This window comes from Triturus cristatus, chromosome 7 (genome assembly GCF_964204655.1).
Source record: "Triturus cristatus chromosome 7, aTriCri1.1, whole genome shotgun sequence".
Taxonomy (NCBI): domain Eukaryota; kingdom Metazoa; phylum Chordata; class Amphibia; order Caudata; family Salamandridae; genus Triturus; species Triturus cristatus.
Window position 1 is genome coordinate 168770621 of NC_140590.1, and position 23379 is coordinate 168793999.

Sequence of the window (23379 nt, forward strand, 5' to 3'; positions counted from 1 at the left end):
ATAAAGGAGCTAACATCAAAACGTCATTGCAAAAACATTGAAACCAATATGGACCCAGAGGAATGACAGAGAGGGTGGTGTCCAAACCGTAAGGGTTTTATTATCTTTTCAATTCAGATTACAGGTCAAATCAATCAGCAGCAATTGTAGAAGGCATATCGCAAGAGAGTACATATTTAAATGATCATGCAGTCGGAATGTATATATTATTAGAAAGAAAATGCAAACTAGTATCACATACAGAAGACAAAATATTACCCATGGAGTTTCCATCAAGAAGCCTCCTTATTCTACTCAAAGTATCGAAAGTGGTATGGGGGAATTCTATGAGGAAAGTATCAACATCAGATGAAGGACATTTAAGGTTCAATGGTTAGAGTCTGACTATGAAGGCATGAAGCTTAAGACTCTGGGCAGGGGAAATCAGTAGTGAAAAAAAAAGTCTTCTCAGGACATGGTCTGGTCTACTGTTCCAGAGAGCACACAACTAAAGCATGAAAGAAGACTCTAGAAAGCTTCTTCTTATCATCTTCCACCAAGCAAACCAACCCAAAGAAAGAGTTGTCAGGGAGCAGATAGGCTTACTTGTTTCATAGCTCCCAGAAAAGGAGCAATCATCAGGACAACCATGGATGTAAAATCGGTCCGGTCTGCGTAGTACGGGATGATATCTCCCACTGTCTCAGTCCCCATATCCAGGGCCTACCTTCAATTAATAGGATCCGTCCTTCCCTAGTCTAACAAGTGGAACAATTAATTTTTCTAAATTAACAAGCACATTCATAGGGCTCCTGCAGAGGAGAGAAAGCAAGACACTTGCAAAAGAATTTATAAAACCAAAACCTAAGGCCTAGTTACAGATTAGGCCAACACCAGATTAAAAACAGGCAGCATGAATAATTATATCAAATGCAAATTGAGAAAAGTATACATTTTCTTTCATGGTGAATGCATTTTTTTATAATTCAGCTACATATACTGGTGTGCGTCATTAAAAATATATATAGACACTCCCTACAACTGTGCATGTTAATAAAATGCACACAGAGAAATGCAATTAAACAGATATTAGGTATATGAATTGCAGGTAAAGGGGTGGGCACTAAATTGTACTGCTCTATTAGGAGCAAAAGATGCAGGAGATATGCAATTGATACTGATGCAGGACATTTGCTAATTTCTGCTTGTAATATGAACATGCATCCTTTTTTGGGGCGTATGCCTATACTTGTCATACAATGCGTATTTACATGAAGTATGATGAGTTATTTATGCATGTCTATGACGCTAAGAATATGTCATTGGTTGTTATGGGGCCATGTTCACTTGATTTCTCTACAGTGTTGAGGGGAATCCTTGCACTCTATGGGGTTTATGCATGTTTTTGATTCCAGACTGCTGCATATACTTGTCATGCTGTATTCACACATACAGTGCAGTACCAACTATTGATAAATGGGTGTTGAAAAGAAGGTTATTAGGCAAAGGTGGTATATTAGAAGTTATTGTGAGAAATCAAATAATATTGGACACAAAAATAATTCAGATGAATTTTCATTTCATGCCTTTTTTAGGCCAGTGCACCCTGAAAGTTAATTTACCTAGAACTTCACACAGTCTAACTGCTAACTTTAAACATCTCTTAATTTTAGGGAAATGTAACCTTTGGGTTGATTAGTTCAGCATTTGGATCTAGCTAGCAGGTTTAATAATGAAGCAGGCCTCAATTAGACTTGTTCATGTAAAGGTGGATGGAAACCAGTCATTCACCATATATTGTTGGCTGTTGCAACAACCTACCTCTTGTACTCCCTGTCTGATTTTGATGTCATTGGATGTCAGTTTTGCAGGAAGCAGACCCTTCAAGAAGTATGCTATTGGGAAAATCCCTTGGTAGGGTACACAGCCGGGTTAGTCAGTTGGAGCGGCTTTTTCTAACTGTGCAGCTGTTTTGATGGTGTGACTTATTTCCTGTCAAAGACTACCATGGAAGCTTTAGGGCCCGATTCACAGAATTAACTTAAGACAAAATCCTAAACTTACTACTTTTGGTATTCACAGAATGCACTTACTACTTTTGGTATTCACAGAATGCACTTACTACTTTTGGTATTCACAGAATGGATTTACGACTACTAACTTTACGTCCGCATTCGGGCCGGAAATTCTGGCCCAGAGGCGGAGCTTCTGGCCCAGAGGCGGAGCTTCCGGCCCGGAGGTGGCGATTTCGGCCATGGCTAAATCTCTGCCACCGGACGGAATCCCAACCTCCGGTCCGGAAGCTCCGCCTCTGGGCCGGAAGCTCCGCCTCCGGGCCGTTAGCCCCGCCTCCAGGCCGGAAGCTCCGCCTCCGGGCCAGAATTTCCGGCCCGAGTGCGGACGTAAAGTTAGTAGTCATAAATCCATTCTGTGAATACCAAAAGTAGTAAGTGCATTCTGTGAATACCAAAAGTAGTAAGTGTATTCTGTGAATACCAAAAGTAGTAAGTTTAGGATTTTGTCTTAAGTTAATTCTGTGAATCGGGCCCTTAGAGAGGATATATATTCAAATGTTCCCAACATGACTGAAGAAAACGCAACAAGGCTACTGTTGAAGCCAGATCAGGCTAACACAAAAGGAAATTGAAAACCAACTTTTTGGGACTGTTAAAAAGTTTATCATTTGTCCTCCAGAGCAGCCAGATAAGCAGACCTTGCTTTTGCACGGCTCCAATCTCAGCTGCAATGGAGTTCACAAAACAAACTCTTCTCTGCAATTGTAACATGGGGGCACATTATCAAGAAACGGCGTTAAAATTATTGCCGCTTTAGCGGCAGAAAACTGCCGCTAAAGCGGCGATAATGGGCTTGATAATATGCCCTTGAGAATTCCCATAGAAGCCCATGTTCTGGCGTCAACATGGGCTTCTGTTGGAATTCTCTGCGGCATATTATCAAGCCCATTATCGCCGCTTTAGCGGCAATGTTCTGCCGCTAAAGCGGCGATAATTTTAACGCCGTGCTTGATAATATGCCCCTGAGTCTTTATACATTTTTTAGAATGTTTAGTAAGTCAATTTAAATTTACATAATCGGTAATTATCGGTGCAATCAGTCACACTGTATGTGTTAGTTTCCTAAATAGGCCTGATACTGACCGTTGATGAGTCATGAAAGCCAAGTGTCTTTTTTCCTCAAGAATTGATCAAAGTGAGAAAACTAAATTCAACTCCTGATAATCTTAATTCTCATTATCATGATTATCTGCGTTCCGGGACAGCTCCTCAAGCTTTTTATTGGTCCTGGAGTCCAGATTTTAACCACAAATGCACTAAGAAGAAAAGGAGTGCCGTTGTTTAGTTCGGGTTAGCTGCTTCGGATTAGTTGCTTCATGGTGTTTTCGCCACAAAACAACTAACCCGATGAAGGGTACTTTACCCGAAATGCATTGGAACGCCAATGGAATAGCCGTATAAAAATATCTATATCAAGATCATGTATGAATTGAATAATACATGTGCATCGGATTAAAAAATCAGAATGATCATAAACAACTTGGAATAATACTGGTTCTTATCATGGTGGATATCAAAGAATTTATATTAATGGAATAACCCACCATCGGGTTCTTTTAGTGTCCAATGGGGACACATCCCATCACAGGATACGCAGTTTAACAATATTTGATAACGTAGAAGACCAGAGTACGCTACCCCAGGAGCACAATACAACATTTTGAACTTTGTTTAAATCATTAGATTAGATTTGGTTGTGCGCGTACAACAGCTCATTAGGGCATCCAGGGAAGGCTCACCAGTAGGCCTTACTCAAGGGTCTTAAAAAGTAGTCAAAAGTGTATTTGTTGCGTCAGCACCTATAGCAGCGAGTTCCCCTGGGCCCTGTAGGCCAATATTAGGTTTTTTACATCTCCAGCAGCGAGAAAGTGTTCAACTCCTCAGCCGTTGCCCCTACCGTGAGCACTCCCAATGCTCCAGTCTTGCTTGGTTGAATCAGTATTGACGCCAGAGACGCAGTAGCACCCAGCAGGAGTTGGCTCTCCATGAGCTTGCACGACCAGCTCCAGCAGCTCCGGCGCTCGGTGCTTCCTCCTCCAAGCTAAGTTGAGTGCTCCCCATCAGGGGAGAGGGTTTTTTCCTGGCACTCCCACTCTGGTTAGTGAGGTCGATGTACACACTGTGCCCTCCACCATCCACAGGGCAGGTCAGATTCTACACCCATTCGGTGCAGCAGCTGTCTCCTTACACCTCGCAGCAGAAGTCCTTTTGACAGGGCTCCCCACTGGATCTCGCTCCCTCCAAAGCAGGTGGTCTTGGTTTCCATTGGTGATATCCCTTCACCCTTCAGGGATACTAGCATGCCTTGGCACCCAGTCCTGGTCGCAGTTAGAAGTCTTGTGGAGCTTCACCTCCTAATGCAGCCTGTGTGATTTGTTGTCAGATGACAAATATTGGGGGACTCAACGTCCCCTACTTATTAGGGTCTGGGGTTTGAAATGTTATGTTGTGGTTCTGCTTCTTTCGAAGTGCACACTTTTCTTCTCTCTTCTTCCTCTTGAAAGGCTGCCTGTCACAGCAGGAGAGACCCCGTAGCTGATACTCCCACAACACAGGCCATGGGAGTGACTAGAGTTCACACCTGGAGGTAACCACACTGATATGTGCATCAAAAGGTTAACCTCTGGATCCCAGCCTCATTCTTTATAATTTCCTTATCAGCCACATCTCCTTCCTGGGCAGAAAAGGGCAAAAACGAGGGCAGAAAAATTAGCAGTAAAAGCAAAACAGAGCAGCAGAGGGAAAACCAGAGGGCAGAGAAATGAGCAGAAAGCAAAACAGAGCAGAAGAGGTAAAAACATGGGCGGAAAAACAGAAAAGTCAAACTGGAGGGTAGAAAAATGAGCAAAAAAGAGGGCAAATGGCAAAACAGAGGGCACAAAAAGGAGCAGAAAAGGCAAAACAGAAAAGAAGAGGGCAACACAGAGAGCAGACATGGGAGAAGAAAAGGCTAAACAGAGAGCAGAAAACGAGCAGAAAGGCAAAACAGAGGGCAGAAAAGCTAGCAGAAAAGGCAAACCTGAAGGCAAACTGTAGGGCAGAAACATGAGCAGACAAATGCAAAACAGAGGTCAGAAAAACGAGCATAAAAGGCAAAACAGAGCTGGAGAAGGCAAATCAGAGGGCAAAAAAAACTAGCAGAAAAGGCATAAAAGAGAGCAGACAAATGAGTAGAAAATTCAAAACAGAGGGAAGAAAAACAAGCAAAAAAGGAAAGATAGAGTACAGCAACATAAGAGGAAATGGCAAAACAGAGCAGGAGAGGGCAAAACAGAGGAAAGAAGAATGAGCAGTAAAGGCAACGCAGAGGGCAGGAAAACGAGCAGAAAAGGCAAAACAGAGGGCAGAAAAACAAGCAGAATGGGCAAAACAGAGGGCAGAAAAATGAGCAGAAAATGCAAAACAGGAGGGGCAAGTCATGATGGCGGACTTGTGTTAGGCGAGCTCTGTCCAGCCTAGGCAATTATACTTTACTTATCCTGCTTCTCCGATCTGTTTCGCCTTCCTCAATTGTGTCCCAGGTGGGGCACGTGTGGGGGCTCTGCTTTTTGCCCTGTTTTGGCTGTGGATTACTGCCCAAAGAGACAAGGTAGCGCTGGCCCGGGGCGCGGCCTGCAGGCGACTGTGCTGTGCCATAACCTGCCGGTCTGGAGTGCAGGCTGGTGACCGGAGCTCACCGTGCCTGGGGACCTCGGCGGAGAGCAGTGACGGTGCTGGTGAGCCTGCAGTGACCGACTGTGCGGAGAGGGTCTCGGGAGGCAGTGCCTGGCAGGTCAAAGCCGTGGATGCCCGGCGTGTGGTCGTCTCCCTCCTCGCTCCCCCTCCTGGGCAGCTGCCGGCTTATCGGCAGCCACATCGGGCCACAGGTGGAGTGGGGGAGGCGAAGTTGTGTACCGGGGCCGGCGGCTGCCTCATTGCTGCTTGGCCGATGTTGGGTCTGGGCCTCTTTGGCTCTCCGATGTCTGGTGAGCCGCCCTCTGCCCCTACCTTCATTGGCTGCGCTGCACACTCGCTTTGGTGGCCATTTCGGGTCGCGTGAGTCTGCTGTGGTGCACACAGACTGCGGGATGCTGGGGGCCCCGGCGGTCTTTGGCCATTGCTGTGCACCCTGGAGGCGGACCCTTGAAGGGACAACGAAGAGAGGAGGGGATCCCCCTGATTTCCTACCAGAGAGCCCTTTCAGCCGTAGATGTCCGTGTGAATGCGACCACCCTAGGAATCAGCACAGGGGCCTAGGCGGAGCACAGTGGCATTGCGGCAGTGGGCGGCTGCCCGTGGACACCCTCTGACCGGCTCTGGCACCCCCGGGGCCCCCCCCTCTTTTTTCTCCACCCTCTTGCTGGTGGTCATGCAGTCGGCGGCCGGACCAGGTAATGCGGGCTGCGTGTTTACACCTCTGCGCCCCCCCCCCTCAACTCGCACGGGGGAGTGTGTTTTCCCTCTCCCTGGCTCAAACAGGCCTGCAGTCCTCTGACAAAGCTGCTTGGTGAGTCGGTTCGAAGATATCCTGAGTGTTGGAGGGTTCGGTTGCCGCCATGACGAGAGACAAGGCAGGCGGGGGCTCGGCCAAGCAGAGCACACTCGACAAATTTACAGACCCTGGGGCCCCCTTGGCGGTGCCCGGGGAAGCACAAGGCGTCTTGCCGGATATGCCGGACAACACCGCACTTATGGCTGCTATTACGCAGTCCAGGGATGTTCTGGACGCTAAAATCGGGGCGGTCTGCTCCGATGTCATGCTCCTACGGCAAGATTTGCAGAATACGTTGGTTCGCATTTGGGGGCCGAGTCCTGGATTTCTGGCATGGATGACAAGGTCGCCACCCTACAGAAGCGGGTGGCCACACTGGAGAAAACTCAGCATGGCCTTGTGGCATGAGTGGAGGATGCCAAGGGAAGGGCCAGGCGCAACAACCTCTGCTTTGTCGGCTTCCCGGAGGTCTGTGGAGGTGAGATATGGAACAGTTTCTTACTCAGTGGCTGGAGAGTTGCCTCCCCCGGAGTCCTCGGCTCTCTGCTTTGTGGTGGAGTGCGCCCATAGAGCTCTTATGCAGAAGCCTCTGCCTGCGGTCCGCCAAAGGCCGGTCATCGCAAAGTTGCTGAATTATCATGACAGCGATGTTATTCTCAAACAGGCCAGGGCAAAGGGACCTCTGCTTTTTGATAATGCTCATACACTGATCTTTCCCGACTACACAAAACTGGTTCAACAACAGAGGCAATCGTTTCTGGCGGCCAAGGCCCGTCTTCGAGAACTGAGACTTCCCTACGCACTGTTATATCCAGCCCGGTTGTGGGTGGTGATCGGTCCCACACCCACTTTTCGATTCTCCAGAAGGAGTTATTCTGTGGACGGATGAGATGGTGCGGCTGCATCCTCACGGTTTCTCTGTTGGACCTTCCCCAACGGAGAGAGTGCCTGTTGACAATGGGCTGTTGGAGATCCCTTGGACAGGGTGTACCAGGACCCCCTGTTGGGGTCTGTAGGCCTCACCTGCCGCGACAGGTATAGGGTGAGGTATAGGGTGGGGGGGGTTGTTGGGTTGTTATTGTTATTGTTTTTGTCGCACTTCTCTACACTAACATTAGGCCTCCTTGCACACAGCAAACACCTTTCTCTGCACCAGCACACGCTACCACGGTCTTTCATAGCAGTCACGCTCGATAGTTCCCCGGAGCCCTCTGGTACCCTTCAAATAGTGATTTGGAATTTCAGGGGGGCTCTAGACAAAATTAAACATGGGGCCATACAACAGGCTAAGAGGGCCCACGCTGACATACTCATGATACAAGAAAAACACCTTATGGGATCGAAGGCACTTTGCTTTCAGTGATATGGTTACGTTCAGGTGTTTCACGTGGGCTTTGTGAGGGGGTCATGTGGGTGGCAATCATGATTCATCGCCGGGTTCCATATACACATGTTAAGACGTGGGCGGACACTCAGGGGCGGTATTTGTTCCTGCAGGGCATGGTCTGGGAGGAACCTGTTGTGTTGGGCTGTGTCTACGCCCCCCCTCCACTCTCGTGGGATCTAGTAGAACGACTGATGACGTTATGGACAGATATACCAGTGGGCCTATCTGTGGTTGGTGGGGACTAGAATGACGTGATGGATGTGACCAGGGATTGATGGAGGCTCGGGGGAGACATAGCTGTTTGCCGGCCCACAAATCTATACTCTATGGCATTGGGGCTTGGTTGGGAGGACCTGTGACGCTGGTTACATGGTAATGCCCAGGGAAACATATATCTCTCGGCGGTTCACGATTCCTACTCCCGTCTCGATTACCTGTTTGTTCCCCGGTTGGCGGCATTTAGGCTTGGAACCTCCAAAAGGAAGACTATAGGGAACGTATGGAAAGTGCTATTGACCAATACTTGACACTCAATGTGGGATCGGTTTCGGGGGCTGAACCCCTGTAGGAGGCCTTGAAGCCCACTATACAGGGAATTGACATCTCCTTCTGTGCGGCAGCTCGCAGAGCGTGTAGGGAAGCTATGCTACAAGCGGAGGCTAATATTACAGATCTGGATAATGGTAGCAGGGGCGACAGGGGTAATCAGGTCCGTCAACAATTGCTGCTGGCACAACAGAATTACGCCACCCTCCTATTGGAAGAGGCCCGCCTTGCTTGGCTGGTAACACGCAGTAGGGTTTACCAGTGGGGAGATAAGTCTAGTAAGATACTCCATCGGTTGTGTCAAGGGGTGTTTCATTCCCAGGCCCTCCCCGGTATAGCAAGTCCAGATGGGGAGTCCATTACAGACCCCACTGCGATTGCCGAAGGTTTTACTACATATTACGCAGAGTTGTACGCCCCCAGAGAGTGTCTCCACGAAGATGTGATAGGCCGTTTTCTCGACGACATCCCGCCTAGGGCTTTGTGCGATGAGGTGAGTAAGGAATTAGATCTCCCCCTTATAGAAGAGGAATTGGGTGCCGCCTTAGGGGACCTTAATTCTGGGAAGGCACCGAGGCCAAACGGGTTTCCCTGTGAAATTTTTAAGAAGAACTTCTTGCAGCTGGGGCCCCAGTACCTCAGGGTGGTAGAGGAGGCCTGCGAGCGGGTATGCCTCCCTCGTGACTGGAGACATGCGGAGGTAGTGGTGTTTCATAAAGCTGGCCGACCCCCTGATCAACACGCTTCAAACCGTCCTATTTCACTTCTGAACATCGAAGCCAAAATTCTGGCCAAGGCGCTCGCCAATCGCCTGCGGTCCCATATCACTACCTTAGTGCACCCAGATCAAGCAGGGTTTATGCCCCAGAGGGCGACGCAACACAATATTCGACGAGCAAATATTGCTGTTGCGACTATTCAGGGGCTCGGTGAACGGGCGGCACTATTACTGGCATATATGGACAGGGCATTTGATTTCCTTAGTTGGGTGTACCTATTTGCGTTGTTACACAGGCTAAATTTTGGACGGCGCTTCTTGTCCTACCTGACTTTGCTCTACGCTGACCTTACTGCATCAGTGCATGTTGCCGGCTCTACCTCCTCTACCTTTTCCATTAGACCGGGTTCCAGGTCGGGCTGCCCTCTGTCTCCATACCTGTTTGCACTGGCTATGGAACCCCTGGCCACTTTGGTGCGTGTGGATGCTCAAGTGTCTGGCTTTGAATGGGCGATCGGATTGTATCGCATTATATGCTGACGGCGTTTTATTGTTTCTTACCGATGTGGATAGGACGGGGCCGAGATTGCTCCGCATCATGCAGATCTTCGGGGAATCGTCGTGTCTCTACCTGAACCCCCGCAAGTCCACCTTGTGGGTTCTTGGGGAAACATCAGGTCTTGGCTCCTGGGCTTCATCGGTTCGAGTGGTTACAGGGGGGATGAAATACTTGGGAGTATTCCAATCGGACTCGCCTACCATGTCTTGGGAAAGGAACCTGGTTCCCGTTTGGGAACGTGTGCGGAAGGATCTTAAGACTTGGTCCCATATGCCACTGTCAATCTATGGTAGAACGGCCATATTCAAGATGGTCTCGCTCCCCCGTTTATTATACCAATTGCAGTATCACCCCTACCCAATCTCCCCCAGATGGTTCCGACAGGTTAATGCTGCCCTAGGTCAGTTTCTATGGGCCGGAGGAGCGGTGCAAGTTGATCTACGGACATGCTTCCTCTCTACGTACTGTGGGAGGCTGGCGACTTCCGACATTCTTTCATACTATATGGCCTCACACCTTCTCATCCTGAACGAGTGGTGGTATGGGGATAGGGTCGACCCTGCCTATGCTGTTGAGCAGCGCCATATGGGGATTTCTCCCTGCACACAATACTGTACTCTGCACTGTTACGCAATTCATTGCCGTCGACGACTAAGGTAATTTTCCAAATTTGGCGGCAGGCCCTACAGAGGATGGGGTGGTGGAATAAACTAACACGGGAGGACCCCTCTCTGGAACAACGGGCGTCTGCCACAATTAGCCACTCTGTCAGGGTTTCGTGGATGGGATAGCATAGGTATCTTTACCCTGGGGGATGTAATGCGGGGGCCGGTCCTGAAGTCCTTTCAGGACCTACAAAAGGATTTTCACATGCCGAAAACCCAATTCTATAAATATCTCCAGTTTCGACACGCCCTTTCCCCTAGCCTGGAGGGTTTGGATTCACTGGCGGAGTTTAGCCTGATAGAAGCAAAGGTATTTATGGGAAATCTTCAGAATCACAAGATCTCTAAGATTTACCAATCCCTGGTTACCCACACTGCAGAAGCTTAGAGGGGCCTGGGGTGGAGACGTTGGCCCACTTGATGAGGAAGACTGGACGAAGGCCTTAGCTTCCCCGCGGGGTGCGGTAAAAGCGGTATGTCTGTGCCTGGTTCAGTTTAAGTATCTTCATCGGGTCTATTTCACATGGGCTCGATTGTGGAGGGCGGGACTGGTAGCCGCCCCGGTGTGTCTCAGGTGCGAACGGGAGGAGGGTACCCTGATGCATACAGTTTGGTACTGTTCCTCCTAGTCACGATTTTGGAGGGGAGTGATGTCCTGCCTCTCGGAGGTGTTGGGTTGGGACCTTCCCCACTCGCCGAAGCTGGTGCTCCTACATGTTATGGATGGGATTGGGGGGCAACATATATAAACGCCATCTCATGTTGCTGGGGTTCGTTCTGGCAAAGAGAGACATTGCTAGGGCGTGGAAGGCACCGGTGGCACCCCCAGTGTCCGCATGGAAGAATGGTCTAGACTTTTCATGGGCTTGGAGCTTCACATTTTTACTGCAAGTGGATGCCTGCATAAGCATTTTGAAATTTGGAAGCGATGGGCAGACTATCGAGGCTTGCAGCTGGAGCCGGTTTCTACAACAGGGCCCTTCAATCCGGCTTAGGTTTTACTCTGTTGGTGCAAACTGTGGATTACTGTGTATTAGTATGCTGCAATCGCTTATTGTGGTGCATGTTCTATTGCTGAGCTGCTCTTGTGAGGTTGTTAGTGTGACCGGGGGTGTTGGGATGGGGTTTTCATATTGTTTCTTTCATCTGCATGGCCCTCTATTTTTCCTTGATCTTATTATGAAAATGTCAAAGTCATAATGCACTACGTTTATTATGCAGAAGTCTCTGGGTTACAGAGCTCTGCCACATATGTGCTATTTGATGATTAAAATATGTTTTCTAAAAGAGAAAATGCAAAACAGAGGACAGTAGAATGAGCAGAAAAGGTCAAACAGAGCAAGAAACAAGCAGAGGAGGCACAAGTAGAGGGCAGCGGGTAGATTGCCAGCAGAGGGTAGCAGACTACAGGCAAGCTGGACAGGAGACAGGAGGGGGCGCTGGTATGAGGACCTGCTGCAAAGTCTAAACCTTGCAAAAAAATTAGAATCTCTCAATAACTTGGGATTCTCTACCTTCATAGCCAGCAAGCCTTTCAGTGGCTTATGAACTGTTTGGACCACAGACTTAGTGCATAACAAATATAGGCTGAACTTATGCAAGGCCACACTATGGCGAAGCACTCCTTCTCAAAAGCCGCCTAGTTTCAGTTTTGCTTTCTCGGTGGTAATGTCTTACTAATAAAGGCTACCGGATGCTCTCTACCTTCGCGTTGAGCAAACACAGCTTCAACTCCCTTGTTAGAGGCCTCGGTCTGTACATTGAATGGCTGTCTGTAGTCAGGTGCTTTCAGTAATGGTGCAATGCACAGTGCCTTCAACTCCTCAAGTGCTATTTGACACACTGTGCAGTCCATATTACTTTCCTGGGTTGCTACTTAGAGGTTGAAGCAGTCAATGGGGAAACTATACTTCCATAGTTTAGCACCAAATTCCTTGAATACTCTGTGAGTCCTAAAAAGACCCACACCTTTGGGTGGTAGACACTTCCCACTCCGGCACAGACTGTAAGTAGGCATCCAACGGGCAAATCTTTCCAGTCCCCAACCTCATACCTAAAGTAGACTACGAAATACTGTCCCTTCTGACACCTAGATGACTTGATGGTCAGTTTCACCTCCTTCATCCTGGCCAACACCTTTCCTAGGGGCTTCAGGTTATCTTTCCATGAATTGCTGAACACCGCAGTATCATCCAGGTATGCCACACAGAACTCTTCCAAACCTGCAAAAACTTAGTGCACCAGGGGTTGAAAAGTAGCAGGAGCATTCTTCAACACAAAGGGTATCACCTTAAACTGATGCAGCTGGTCTGGTACACATATTGCCATCTTCTCCTTAGCATTTGATGTCAAATTGATCTGCCAATATCCACTGGTCAGATTCAAGGTTCTAAACTACTTTGCAGCACCTATTGATTCAGAAGCTAATCCGCTCTGGGGATTGGAATCAGATTTGGTTATCTGACTGTGGGCCCTGTTGTACACAGAGAACCAAAAGTCAATAGCCACTTTCTTTGGTACTAGAACCACAACACTATACCAAAGACTAAAACATCTGTCAATTACCCTCTGGTCCAACATTTTGGCATCTTCTACCTAAATGCATTATTGAACCTAGACAGACAATCTGTACATTCTTTCCTTCTCTGGTAGACTGCCATCCGTGCCTATTAACGTACACAGGTGTCAACCTTGGCCACGACGTTCAAACTTACGATTAGTAGGGGTTCCCGAGGGGAGTGAGGGATCTCAAACATTACAATGGTTCAAATCATTTATTAAGCAGAAGGTTTTGCTCAAACTCACTGGAGATCTTACAATAACAAGGGCACATAGAGTTCCCTCTCACCCCCTTCCAAACTCAAAGATTCCATGTACCATCTTGGTCAACTTTGCCGACTACTGTATTAAAGAAAGGATCCTGGCTAAGGCAATACAACAGAGAACAATTCCTATTAACGAAGTCTCAAAATGTCGTATATTTTCGGACATGTCAGCTGTAGCTGGATGCAGGTGCAAAGAGTTTGTTAAACTTCTTTACCTCTTTAAAGCACAAGGCGCACAATTGCCCAACAGTCCAAGTTGCATGTCCTTGTGAGGGGGAAATTTCATATGTTTTCAAATCTAGAAGACTCGCAGGGACTTCTGAAGGAGATCTCCACTTCAAAATGAAATGACATATAAGTATATCGTTGAAGTTCTTATTGCCGGGGGGGAGGTCACCAAGGGTGTAGTTCCATGAAACTCAACAGAGAAGTAGGGAGGGTGAGATGTGGCTAGTGTGGTTGTCCACATTTCCGAAGGGGGGTTTGTTGGGGGGGGGGTTGGTTTTGGGAAAGGTATAGCAGTAAAAAGAGCAGTAGCAAATGGAGTAAGGAAAGCAGGATTTTGAGATTTTTTTTGTAGCATTAAATATTTTAGAAATGACTAGTAAGTGCTGTATCATCTCGGTTAATGTGAATGGAATGCTAAACAAACAAAAGTATGGAGGGCTTATAAGGTGGTTGGCTTCTTTTGTGCCGCAAGTGTTATTTCTTCAAGAAACCCATTTAAAAACCAATTCCCCAAAGCTTTTTCTTACTAGAGTATTTTCCCATGCTTTTTATGCATCTGCTGGGTTGGCCAAAATAGGTATAGCTATTTACTTTTGTAGAGGTTTGCCTTCGGAATTTGGTCAAGTCCGGAGGGATCCCCTTGGAAGATGGATATGGGTCGAGGTAAAATCAAATGGGACGATAATACATTTTTTAAACTGTTACCGCCCAGTAATAGATGATCCCTCAGCACTAGTGAAAGTCAGTGGGCTACTCAGGGGGACACCTGGGCAGATCATTTTAGGAGGGGATTTTAATTTTATTCAAGATTTGAGGAAAGACACTTCTAATAAAAACAAGAAGCAATTGAAACCAAAAACTAAAAAAGTTCTAGAAGCCGTAAAACAGGAGTATCACCTGTTAGACCCCTGGCATCAAATTAACCAGACAAAGAGTAAATATACATGCTATTCCCGCCAATTTCAAATGGTTCTCGTATTGATTTCTTTCTTTTATCTCAATCGTTGAACCATATAGATACTGAGATCGGGACTAATGCATTCTCTGATTTCTCCTTTGTAAAATTAGAGCTGGAAATTGAGGAGGGAAGGAGGAAAAGATCTAGGTGGCAGATCGATCGTCTCCTCCTTCAGGATCCTCAATGGGTAGCTGATGCAAGAGAATGGATTTTGGAGTATTTTAGGATTAATGAAGGCACAGCAGAGTTATTTGCAGTTTGAGGGGGGTTCAAGGCAGCTTTGCATGGGCAAATGATTGCTTTCTTTGCCGCCCAGTCATGTAAACGACTTGCCAAAATTGCCAAACTTCAGCAGGCTTTGGATAGTGCCTTGAGTCAGAGAAATACCCTGGCACACGGGAGGGGAAAGTAGGGGGTCAGCTCAAAAAGGCGAAACAGGCACTCAGGGATTTTTTTTAATTGAAGAGAAAAATAGCTCTAGGTCTTATCAACAACGTGTATACAAGTACAGTCAAATGGTCGGGAAATTGCTAGCCGGGTTAACTAGCACCAAACAGGAAGCAGCTGTAAATTCCGAGATCATACTTTAGGGGGGACTGATATGTATTAAAAGGGGTGTTTTAGACTTGGAAGGTGGTTAGTTGAATTGGCAGTTTGAAACTGCACACACTGGCTGCAATGGTACATTATGAAGTGTAGTACCATTAGTAGCATTTAATTTACCAGCCCTGATTATATGGTATGCCAATTTACTAGGGGTTGGCAGAATTTGCGTAGTCACGCTCCGCAAAGCTCCGCGAAACAGTAAAAAATCTCTGCAAGCACGCAGAGTTCCGCGAACACGTGGAGTTGCTTGTTCCGCCCATTCGCAATGCTTTTTTCCTGTTCGCGAACGCTGTTTGCGTGCTCGGGGGGAAATATCTTGCGAACATACATTTTGATAGCGGAAACAAGCAAAAAACTTGAGCTTAGCCACGGATCACGGAATTTTTGGCAATTCTGCGTTCTCTGCGGAACGTGAAATTACCCAAATTCCACGAGCGGAACGGAAATTACCGCCCGGGGCTACAATTTACTAGAGACTTATAAGTAAATTAAATATGCTAATCAAGCATAAGCTAATTTTGTCATGCTTAAAGGCGAAAGCATAAGTACTTTAGCACAGTTTAGCAGGGGTAAAATGCACAAAGTCCTAAAAACGCAATTAAAAAACAGGAGGGGTGAAGGCAAAAGGCTTGGGGGTGACTCTGCAGAGATTAAAGCCCAACAAACACCATCAAATTTCCCCTTGAAAAGTCAAAGCCTTCCGTTTCAGATGGCTCAAAAACCAATCACAAGACCTGAATTTGGGAAGCAACTACATACAACTAATGTTGTCTCTTGATTCTTCTAGGTGAATGGGACTGTGACGTGTTTGCCTTTCTACTTTGAGGACCTTCAAGCATTCCGTTGTGGCGACAGAGTGGTCATCAAGGCTGCTTTCGGCATGACATTGAAGTTTGATTGGAGCTCAGAGGTCAGTGTTAGCATACCCAACACCTACGCCAATGGGGTGTCTGGACTTTGCGGAAACAACAATGGAAATGGTGATGATGACTTGACAATGAAAAATGGCAACCCAGCATCCACGGAAAAGGAGTTTGGAGACAGTTGGAAAGTCGCTGATGTCCCAGGATGTGGCGCAGAGTGCAAAGAAGAGTGTCCAAGTTGCAGCGAAGAACAAAAGCAAGCGTACACGACCGAGGAGTCCTGTGGGATCCTCACCAGGCCTGATGGCCCATTCAGTCAGTGCTATGAAACCATTAACCCAACAAACTACTTCCAAGATTGTGTCTTTGACTCTTGCCAGACCCAAGGTCAACAATCAGCAACATGTAGTGCCATCAAGGCCTACGTCACTGCATGCCAAGCAAAGGGTGTTGTGCTCAAGGAATGGAGAACAGACAATTTCTGCTGTAAGCTGAGAATTTATTTTATGTTACTCTATATATCATTGCTTGCTTAAATGACCCAGACGCAGCATACACACATGACCTCCCTTTTGTAAAAAAGTCAAGCATTTGATATACTAATGAGGTCACAACAGTAACCCAGTCTTTGTTTAATGGTCTGGCTTTAGATCTTTAGGTCTGGATAGATAAGAAAACTAGACTACACACACCCCTGGGCAGTGTGGCTTAAATATACAGCTGCAGTGTAATATGCCCCGTTCATACGTAGAACATACATTTGCAATGCAATAGGTCGCGCATTTACAAGACTTTGAGCTATTGACACTGGAAATGTCAATAGCTTAAATTCTCGCAAATGCGAGACCTTTTGAATTGCAAATATTGTTTGTTTCCAAGCGCCCCATGCCATGCTTACACTGAATAGAGGCCATGTCACTTTCTTTAGACGAGCCGCATCTAAAGAAAGGGGCATGGCCTCTATTAAGTGCAAGCGAGGCATGGGGCAATGAAAATAACCAACACATTTTTTTTTGTAAAGCAATAGGTGTTGCATGTGCAAGAGTTTAAGCTATTGTCATTTACAATGCCTCAAACTCTCATAAATGAGAGACTATGGCATTCCAAAGAAGGGGTCGCCATTGTCCCGGCTGCTTGGAAAGTGAAAGAGTGCATGGCGCTGAATGTTGCTACAAAGCACATCGTGCCTGCGGTTAGACAAAACTCACTAAAGAAATAGTGCTTACAGACTAAATAACACAGACGGTGTAGCAGAAGTAAAAGGGCCAGTCCTCATGGGAGATTACAAATGAAGACAAGGAGGGACTAACAAGCCGATTACCGAATCATAACCCAGCATTTACAAAGGACAAAGACACAGGCCAATGAAAATTATGGGCGGAGAGTGCGCGGAGCTTCAAGTGCATACTCTAATACAGCATGTCTCGCAGAGCAGAGTATGTGTTACCCAGGCTCGACCTAAAAGGAGAAGCCAAATTCATCAGGTGTGGCTCATGAAAGAACCTTCTTTCGGAACACTAAAGATCCCTTAAAACTATCCTTGTCTCCTCCTATAGGGTACTATAGCAAGAAACCCAGAATTCTATGTGCAGCTTCCCGGTGCCAGAATTTCCATTACTGGCTGGAATCTACATATATATATATATCTATATAGAATTATATAGAAATATATATATCTATATAATTCCTCTAATTGTAAGGTAAGCCCATGGGATAGGGAAAATAGTATGGCCCCCATGTACCAGATGAAATTATGCATAGAATTCCTGATTATGTGGTTTAACACACACATTTACAACCACCCACAACGAGAAGGTGGTAATGTGGGCCAGATTCCTGTCCAGTGGGGTAAGAGGGTGGCGGAGAGAAGGAGAGCGCGTTGCCTGGTGGGGGAGGGTGGCGAGTTTGACATGCTTCCTCGTACACTGTGGGAGCCACAAGAGGAGTCTGGGAACAGATCTCGGGTGCTCTGACACATTTTCACAGAGCAGTTTAACTGTCTGTGTTTTTGTGTTGAATTTTTCTGTCGGTAAAATCGTGTCTGGGGGTCTCGAAAATGGATATGCATGAACACCGAGTTAGTGTTAAATCATTGTGCAGAGTGGCAAAGCTTTACTTTAAAGAAGTGTTGGCGGGTATAGAGTCCAGCCTGTCAAACAGCAGTACTGTAAAAAAGTATTGTATGCGATGTCCAAATTAAGTTCATAAGATCGAATTATATTAGCTATGAAGCAAAAACATTTTTTTTTTTGCGAAAATGGACATAAACAATTTGGAGAAAAAGGTGCAAGTCTATGTGGGAAAAGATAGGAAGAAAGAGAGAAAGAAGGAGAAAGATAGACATACGGAATTCAAGAAAGAAGTGAAAAGAGAAATCGTGGAAGGAGATAAAGACAATAATAAGGAAGCTAGTGAAGGATAATAAGGAAGATAAGGATGGAGAGGGAAGAAAAGAAGTGAGGATAGGCATTCTCAGTAGTGGGCAAGCCAGCACAGGAGTCCTCACAGAAACGTGCACATTGTTTTCCATGGCTGCCTTGTCCGGTGTGCAGCGTTATATCTCTCAAGCCTGCCGACCGGCCATTGTCACGTGCGAGCTACTCAGTGGCAGCCCGCGAGCTACTGTCAGCTTGCGGTCTACTCGCGGCAGCCCCCTGATCTCAACTGTGGGGTCTGGAACGTGCAAGGGGCATGTAGGGGGAATATAGATTCATCCTTCCCAGAACAGTATCAAGAGAGGCAGAACACATAGCAGTGCCCAATAGGAAACTACCCGTGTGACCATAACGTCAATTCTCCATCAGAGAAACATGCTTCACCGCATTGGACACAAATCTTTTCCCATATTAGGCAGGGAGGACATTTTCTCAAACCATCTGCTTGTAATTAAACAGTCATGTGTGCCAGCTGAATAATCATCTGTAATGTGTGATATACCTCCTCGAAACCCAAGACTTCTGTCGCAGATTTGCATATGAAATAATAACAAGTTCCTTCTTATGTCTTCTGCAGATCCCAAATGCCCCGATAAGAGTCACTATGAGTTGTGTGGCAGAGGCTGCCCGGCTACCTGCTATGGCCTTGCCCCGCCGACCGGCTGTGAGGAGCCTTGCACCGAAGGATGCTTCTGCGACAGTGGATATATACTGAGCGGAGATAAGTGTGTCCCCGTTCCAGACTGTGGCTGCACGTACAAGGGCAGGTACTACCAGAAAGGAGAGGACTTCTACCCAGACACCACCTGTGAGGAGAGGTGCAGGTGCACGGACAGTGGGAACGCAGAATGTGTGAAGATCTCCTGTGGTGCCAATGAGGAGTGCAAAGTTGTGGACGGGGTTCAGGGATGCCACCCTTCTGGATTTGGTGTATGTGTGGCAGCGGGTCACGGTCACTACATCTCATTTGATTACCTTGACTTTGACTTCCAAGGGACATGCACTTACACACTGGCTACCATCAGCAGTGACTATCCAGGGCACCGGTTCTCAGTTGTGGTTGATAATGTAGCGGATGCCAAGAAGTTGATGGTGTCGGTGAACCACAACAATATCACCTTAAAACTAGGTAGCAAATGGACTGTGACGGTAAGATATTTAATCAGTTTTTCTTTAGCGACTATAAGACCATTTTTTGTGACTTCTAAAAAAAACATTTAATTGAAACAAATGATTTAAGATGGCAAGCGGGGGCAGGGCGTGGTAGGGGGCATTGTGATAATGTTAGTCTGAGCATGTGGAAAGGATTGCGATGTATTGGAAATCCTGATGACTTGATACATACAAACCTTTAGAGATGATAATTATCCACCAATTTCTTAAACTAGTTCCCATTAATATTAGTAATATTAATAATGCTCAACACGACAGTGTGTTGCTGTAAATATTTGCAATCAGTTATTTATTTAGCTTGATTGAAATTATTATTAGTAGTCGGTAATCAATTAAACATTCCTAATGGCCTGCAAAATCAGGACATGTAAGTATATTTGTGACGGGAGAATCTGTGCATGGCAGAGGGATCAGTTTTGCCGGCTCCGGCACTCGATCCCAGAAATGGAGAGAATGAAAATGGTTATGGTTTTGCATACAAGACGTTCCCCAACATCCTGAACGCTCTTTTTCACTGATGTGCTTCATTCAGAAGAGTTTGTGTATTTTATGGTGTAGTTATACATAACACCTTTCTTGAGGTCCATTGAGTACAAGACCCTTCTGATGATGGCTCTTCTTTTAGCTGGGTAATCGAGAACACTCATGCATTACAGCCTATTTCAAGTGGCAATACTTAGAGGAGGATCTTTTCTGGCCTTTTTGAACTTTGGGGCTTTGGAACGTCTGATTCAGCTCAAGAAAATGTTTGGTGTGTGTTATGTGTTGCCATTGTTCTTTTGGTGGCGGGAGGGGAGAGAGCAAATCCACTGTAATGGGCAAGCCAGCCGCAGTATCGACTCCGGACCTAGACAGTGACAGGAGTTGAACCTTTGACCATTTCGCAATGACTGCTCTGTTTCTTTGAGTTCCAGTGTCTGTCTCCAAAATAGACTCTTGTTGACTTGTCCATAGAACATGGTTGCAAATGTGATTCTTATCCATTGGATGGATTTAACATTTTCAGCCCAATAATCATTAGATGTTATTGGCTATTGCCCCTGACTCCTGTCATTGTCTTGCAAACAGATTAATGAAGAAGTATACAATCTCCCCGTGACCTTGGATGGTGGACATGTCACAATAAATCAAGAGGGAAACAATATGGTGGTCCGCACAGGTGCCGGAGAGGAGGTCCTCTATGATGGAGCACATTACGTGCAGGTGAAGGTTCCAACCACTTACAAGGAGAAGATGTGTGGCCTCTGTGGCAATTTTAATGACGATCCGAGTGATGATTTCCTGCTGCCAAGTGGCAAAACTAGCCCAAATGTGGATGAATTCTGTGCAGCCTGGAAGCTGCCAGTGCAAGATTCTGAATGCACCGACGGCTGTGGTAGCAAATGCCCGGTCTGCAGCGAGGAAAGAACCGCTCCATATGCAGCAGATACCAAGTGTGGCATGATCACAGCAACAGATGGACCTTTCCAAAACTGCCACACACACGTTGACCCCACCAACTATTTCAAGTATTGCGTCTACGACATGTGTGTGCTGAACAACGACCAAGAAGCGCTTTGTAGCAGCCTGCAGGCATACACGGCTGCTTGCCAAGATGCCGGAGCAGAGGTCAAATCATGGAGAGAGACTGCTTCCTGCCGTAAGTCAGAGATTTGGTCATTTGATTTATATTTCTGGTACAAAGCCAATTTACTGCTGCTTTTCTATAATTGTACCCAAGAAACTTCATTGCATGAATTCCCAACTCCCTGATTTCCGATAAACTTGAAGTCTCAACCAAATTTCTTAAGCAATGGAATGGTATTAATGTTTATACAGATTTCACCATTTCTACCATTAAAGTGTTACAGATAGGCAATTAATTCATAGTTTTTTAATCTTGAGTTCAGAAATATTACTAAACAGCAGTAATAAAGATTTTTACACAGGACGTACACACTCATTTTAATATGTCTTGTTACATTGTACTTATTGTTATTACTAGATCTTGATTTGAATGCGTGAGGTTAATATGTTTTCACTGTGACACTGATACACCATTTAGTTTTATATAGGATGTCTACATTGTGACCTTTCATTAGTTATCTGTTGATATTTCCACTCTGTGCTAACACTGGTTTCAAGTGTTTTCCCAATAATAATCCCGGGCCACTGATTTACCCCCATAAAAAAATTGTTGTCCAGAGATTTTCATTTTTGATTTGTGTTTTTGGATCATTAGTGAAGTAAGTTAGCTTGGGTAGACATTTCTGATCCGGGTCTAATTTTTCTGTGTGACAGTTTTGAAAATGATGGATGTGTCGCAGCGATGTTGTAATATTTCAGGAACCATGAGACCTACATACTTCATTTTGGTGTCAAAACATAGGTTCCGGGAGTCAGGTAGTCTTATAGAGACACAAAATAACTCCTCAGAGAAACCCTTCCCCCATTTTCCACAATGGGCTACAATAGAGAAAGAAGAGACATATATGGAAATGAAACAAATAATGTTTTTTAATCATTTTATGTATACACCAAACAATGTTTATGATCTCAATATGAAGAAAAAATATATGTTGATCACTCCTCTTTTAGACACATTTTCATATTTCACTTTATTTATTTGTTTTGGCAATCGCTTGTGGTACATTTGCAGAATGCTGAATATTTGAAAAGAGCATATCGACAGGGACATCTTTTTGATGCACAGGTTTTGCAAGTACATGTACCTGTAAGTTCTGTAAGTAGAGGCTTTAGATCTTTCGTAGGTTTTAGCACCCCATCAATATCTTCCCAACCAAATTCACATGGATCTTTCTCTTACATATGCATGATTCTAAAACATTTACAAATCTTCTGATCAAGTAGGACGCTCTTTCAATGTGTCCACACACAGAATATGACATTGACGTATGGTCACTTAGTGGGACTGATCTCTTGAACTCACTGTACCAAAGATCATCAAATGTGTGACAGTGAGAACTCGTTTTCCACATATTCACAAACTATTTTTCTACGTCTTTAGAGTCACATTCTACTTCTGTCTCAGCAGATCCTTTTAGAAACTTCACAGGTTCAGCAGTTAAAGCTCTAAGCTTTATTCCAATTTTGCTCATAATGTCATCACCCCTAAGAATAGGTGACTTGATAAGAACAGTGGGCAGCTATGTGTTAAGTTTCTTGTACAGAATATGAAGCAGGATTAAGTGTCTTTTTTTGCGTGTTCCATAACGTATCTATAACTCTGACAATCCTTGATTTATGAGCATTGCAACAAATCTAAGTAGAACAATAATCACATCTGCGTCATTTGACAGTACAACAATTCGAATGTAACCATTGCGAACAGCCCCTTAACAGGAGGCACAACACGAAGGTCAGCTTCCTCCAATTTGCTGTCAAGTTCTTGAACAATATGTCCCATGCCTTTTGAATCTAACTCTGCAGGAACCAACTCCTCATTGACAATCATTCTACTTGCAATACTTGGAAATTCGTTGTTCACTAAAGCATCAGCAATGTTTTGGTGAGTCAACATCTCCAAGTTCATCTTGTTCGATGTTGATGACCAAAATGTATCAAGTTGCACGGGGATAGGTGTCGAATTGTGATGCAGGCAAGGTCAACTGTTCCACTTATAAACTTTCATCTGATTCGCTCACATTCTTTGACAGATTGTTCAAGATAACTATCAAAGACAATGTGCAGTTCTTGCAAAGTGCACACTGACTTTGATATCTGTAGAACAGTCTGAATGACCTCCCCAAAGGTTTGTATGGACAAAATCTTGACCATTCGCAATTGTGCAATATAGTCCACAACTGTAATGCAGCAACAAATGATGGATGGAATGCTGAATTGATCAAACATTCACCCCCAGTTAAAAGATCTGAGTTAAATTCATTGTTC

The 23379-nt window shown here is 45.6% G+C and overlaps 1 protein-coding gene across 1 annotated transcript in view; it reads left to right on the plus strand.

Annotated features, from left to right (window-relative positions):
- The window catches only part of LOC146809136 (IgGFc-binding protein-like), a 453503-nt gene that overhangs the window by 182477 nt on the left and 247647 nt on the right, over positions 1-23379 (plus strand). Inside the window, exons 15-17 of the mRNA XM_085615950.1 lie at positions 15805-16366; positions 18893-19464; positions 20557-21127. Coding sequence (XP_085472076.1) covers positions 15805-16366; positions 18893-19464; positions 20557-21127 — 1705 coding nt within the window. The remainder of the gene's footprint in view (positions 1-15804; positions 16367-18892; positions 19465-20556; positions 21128-23379) is intronic.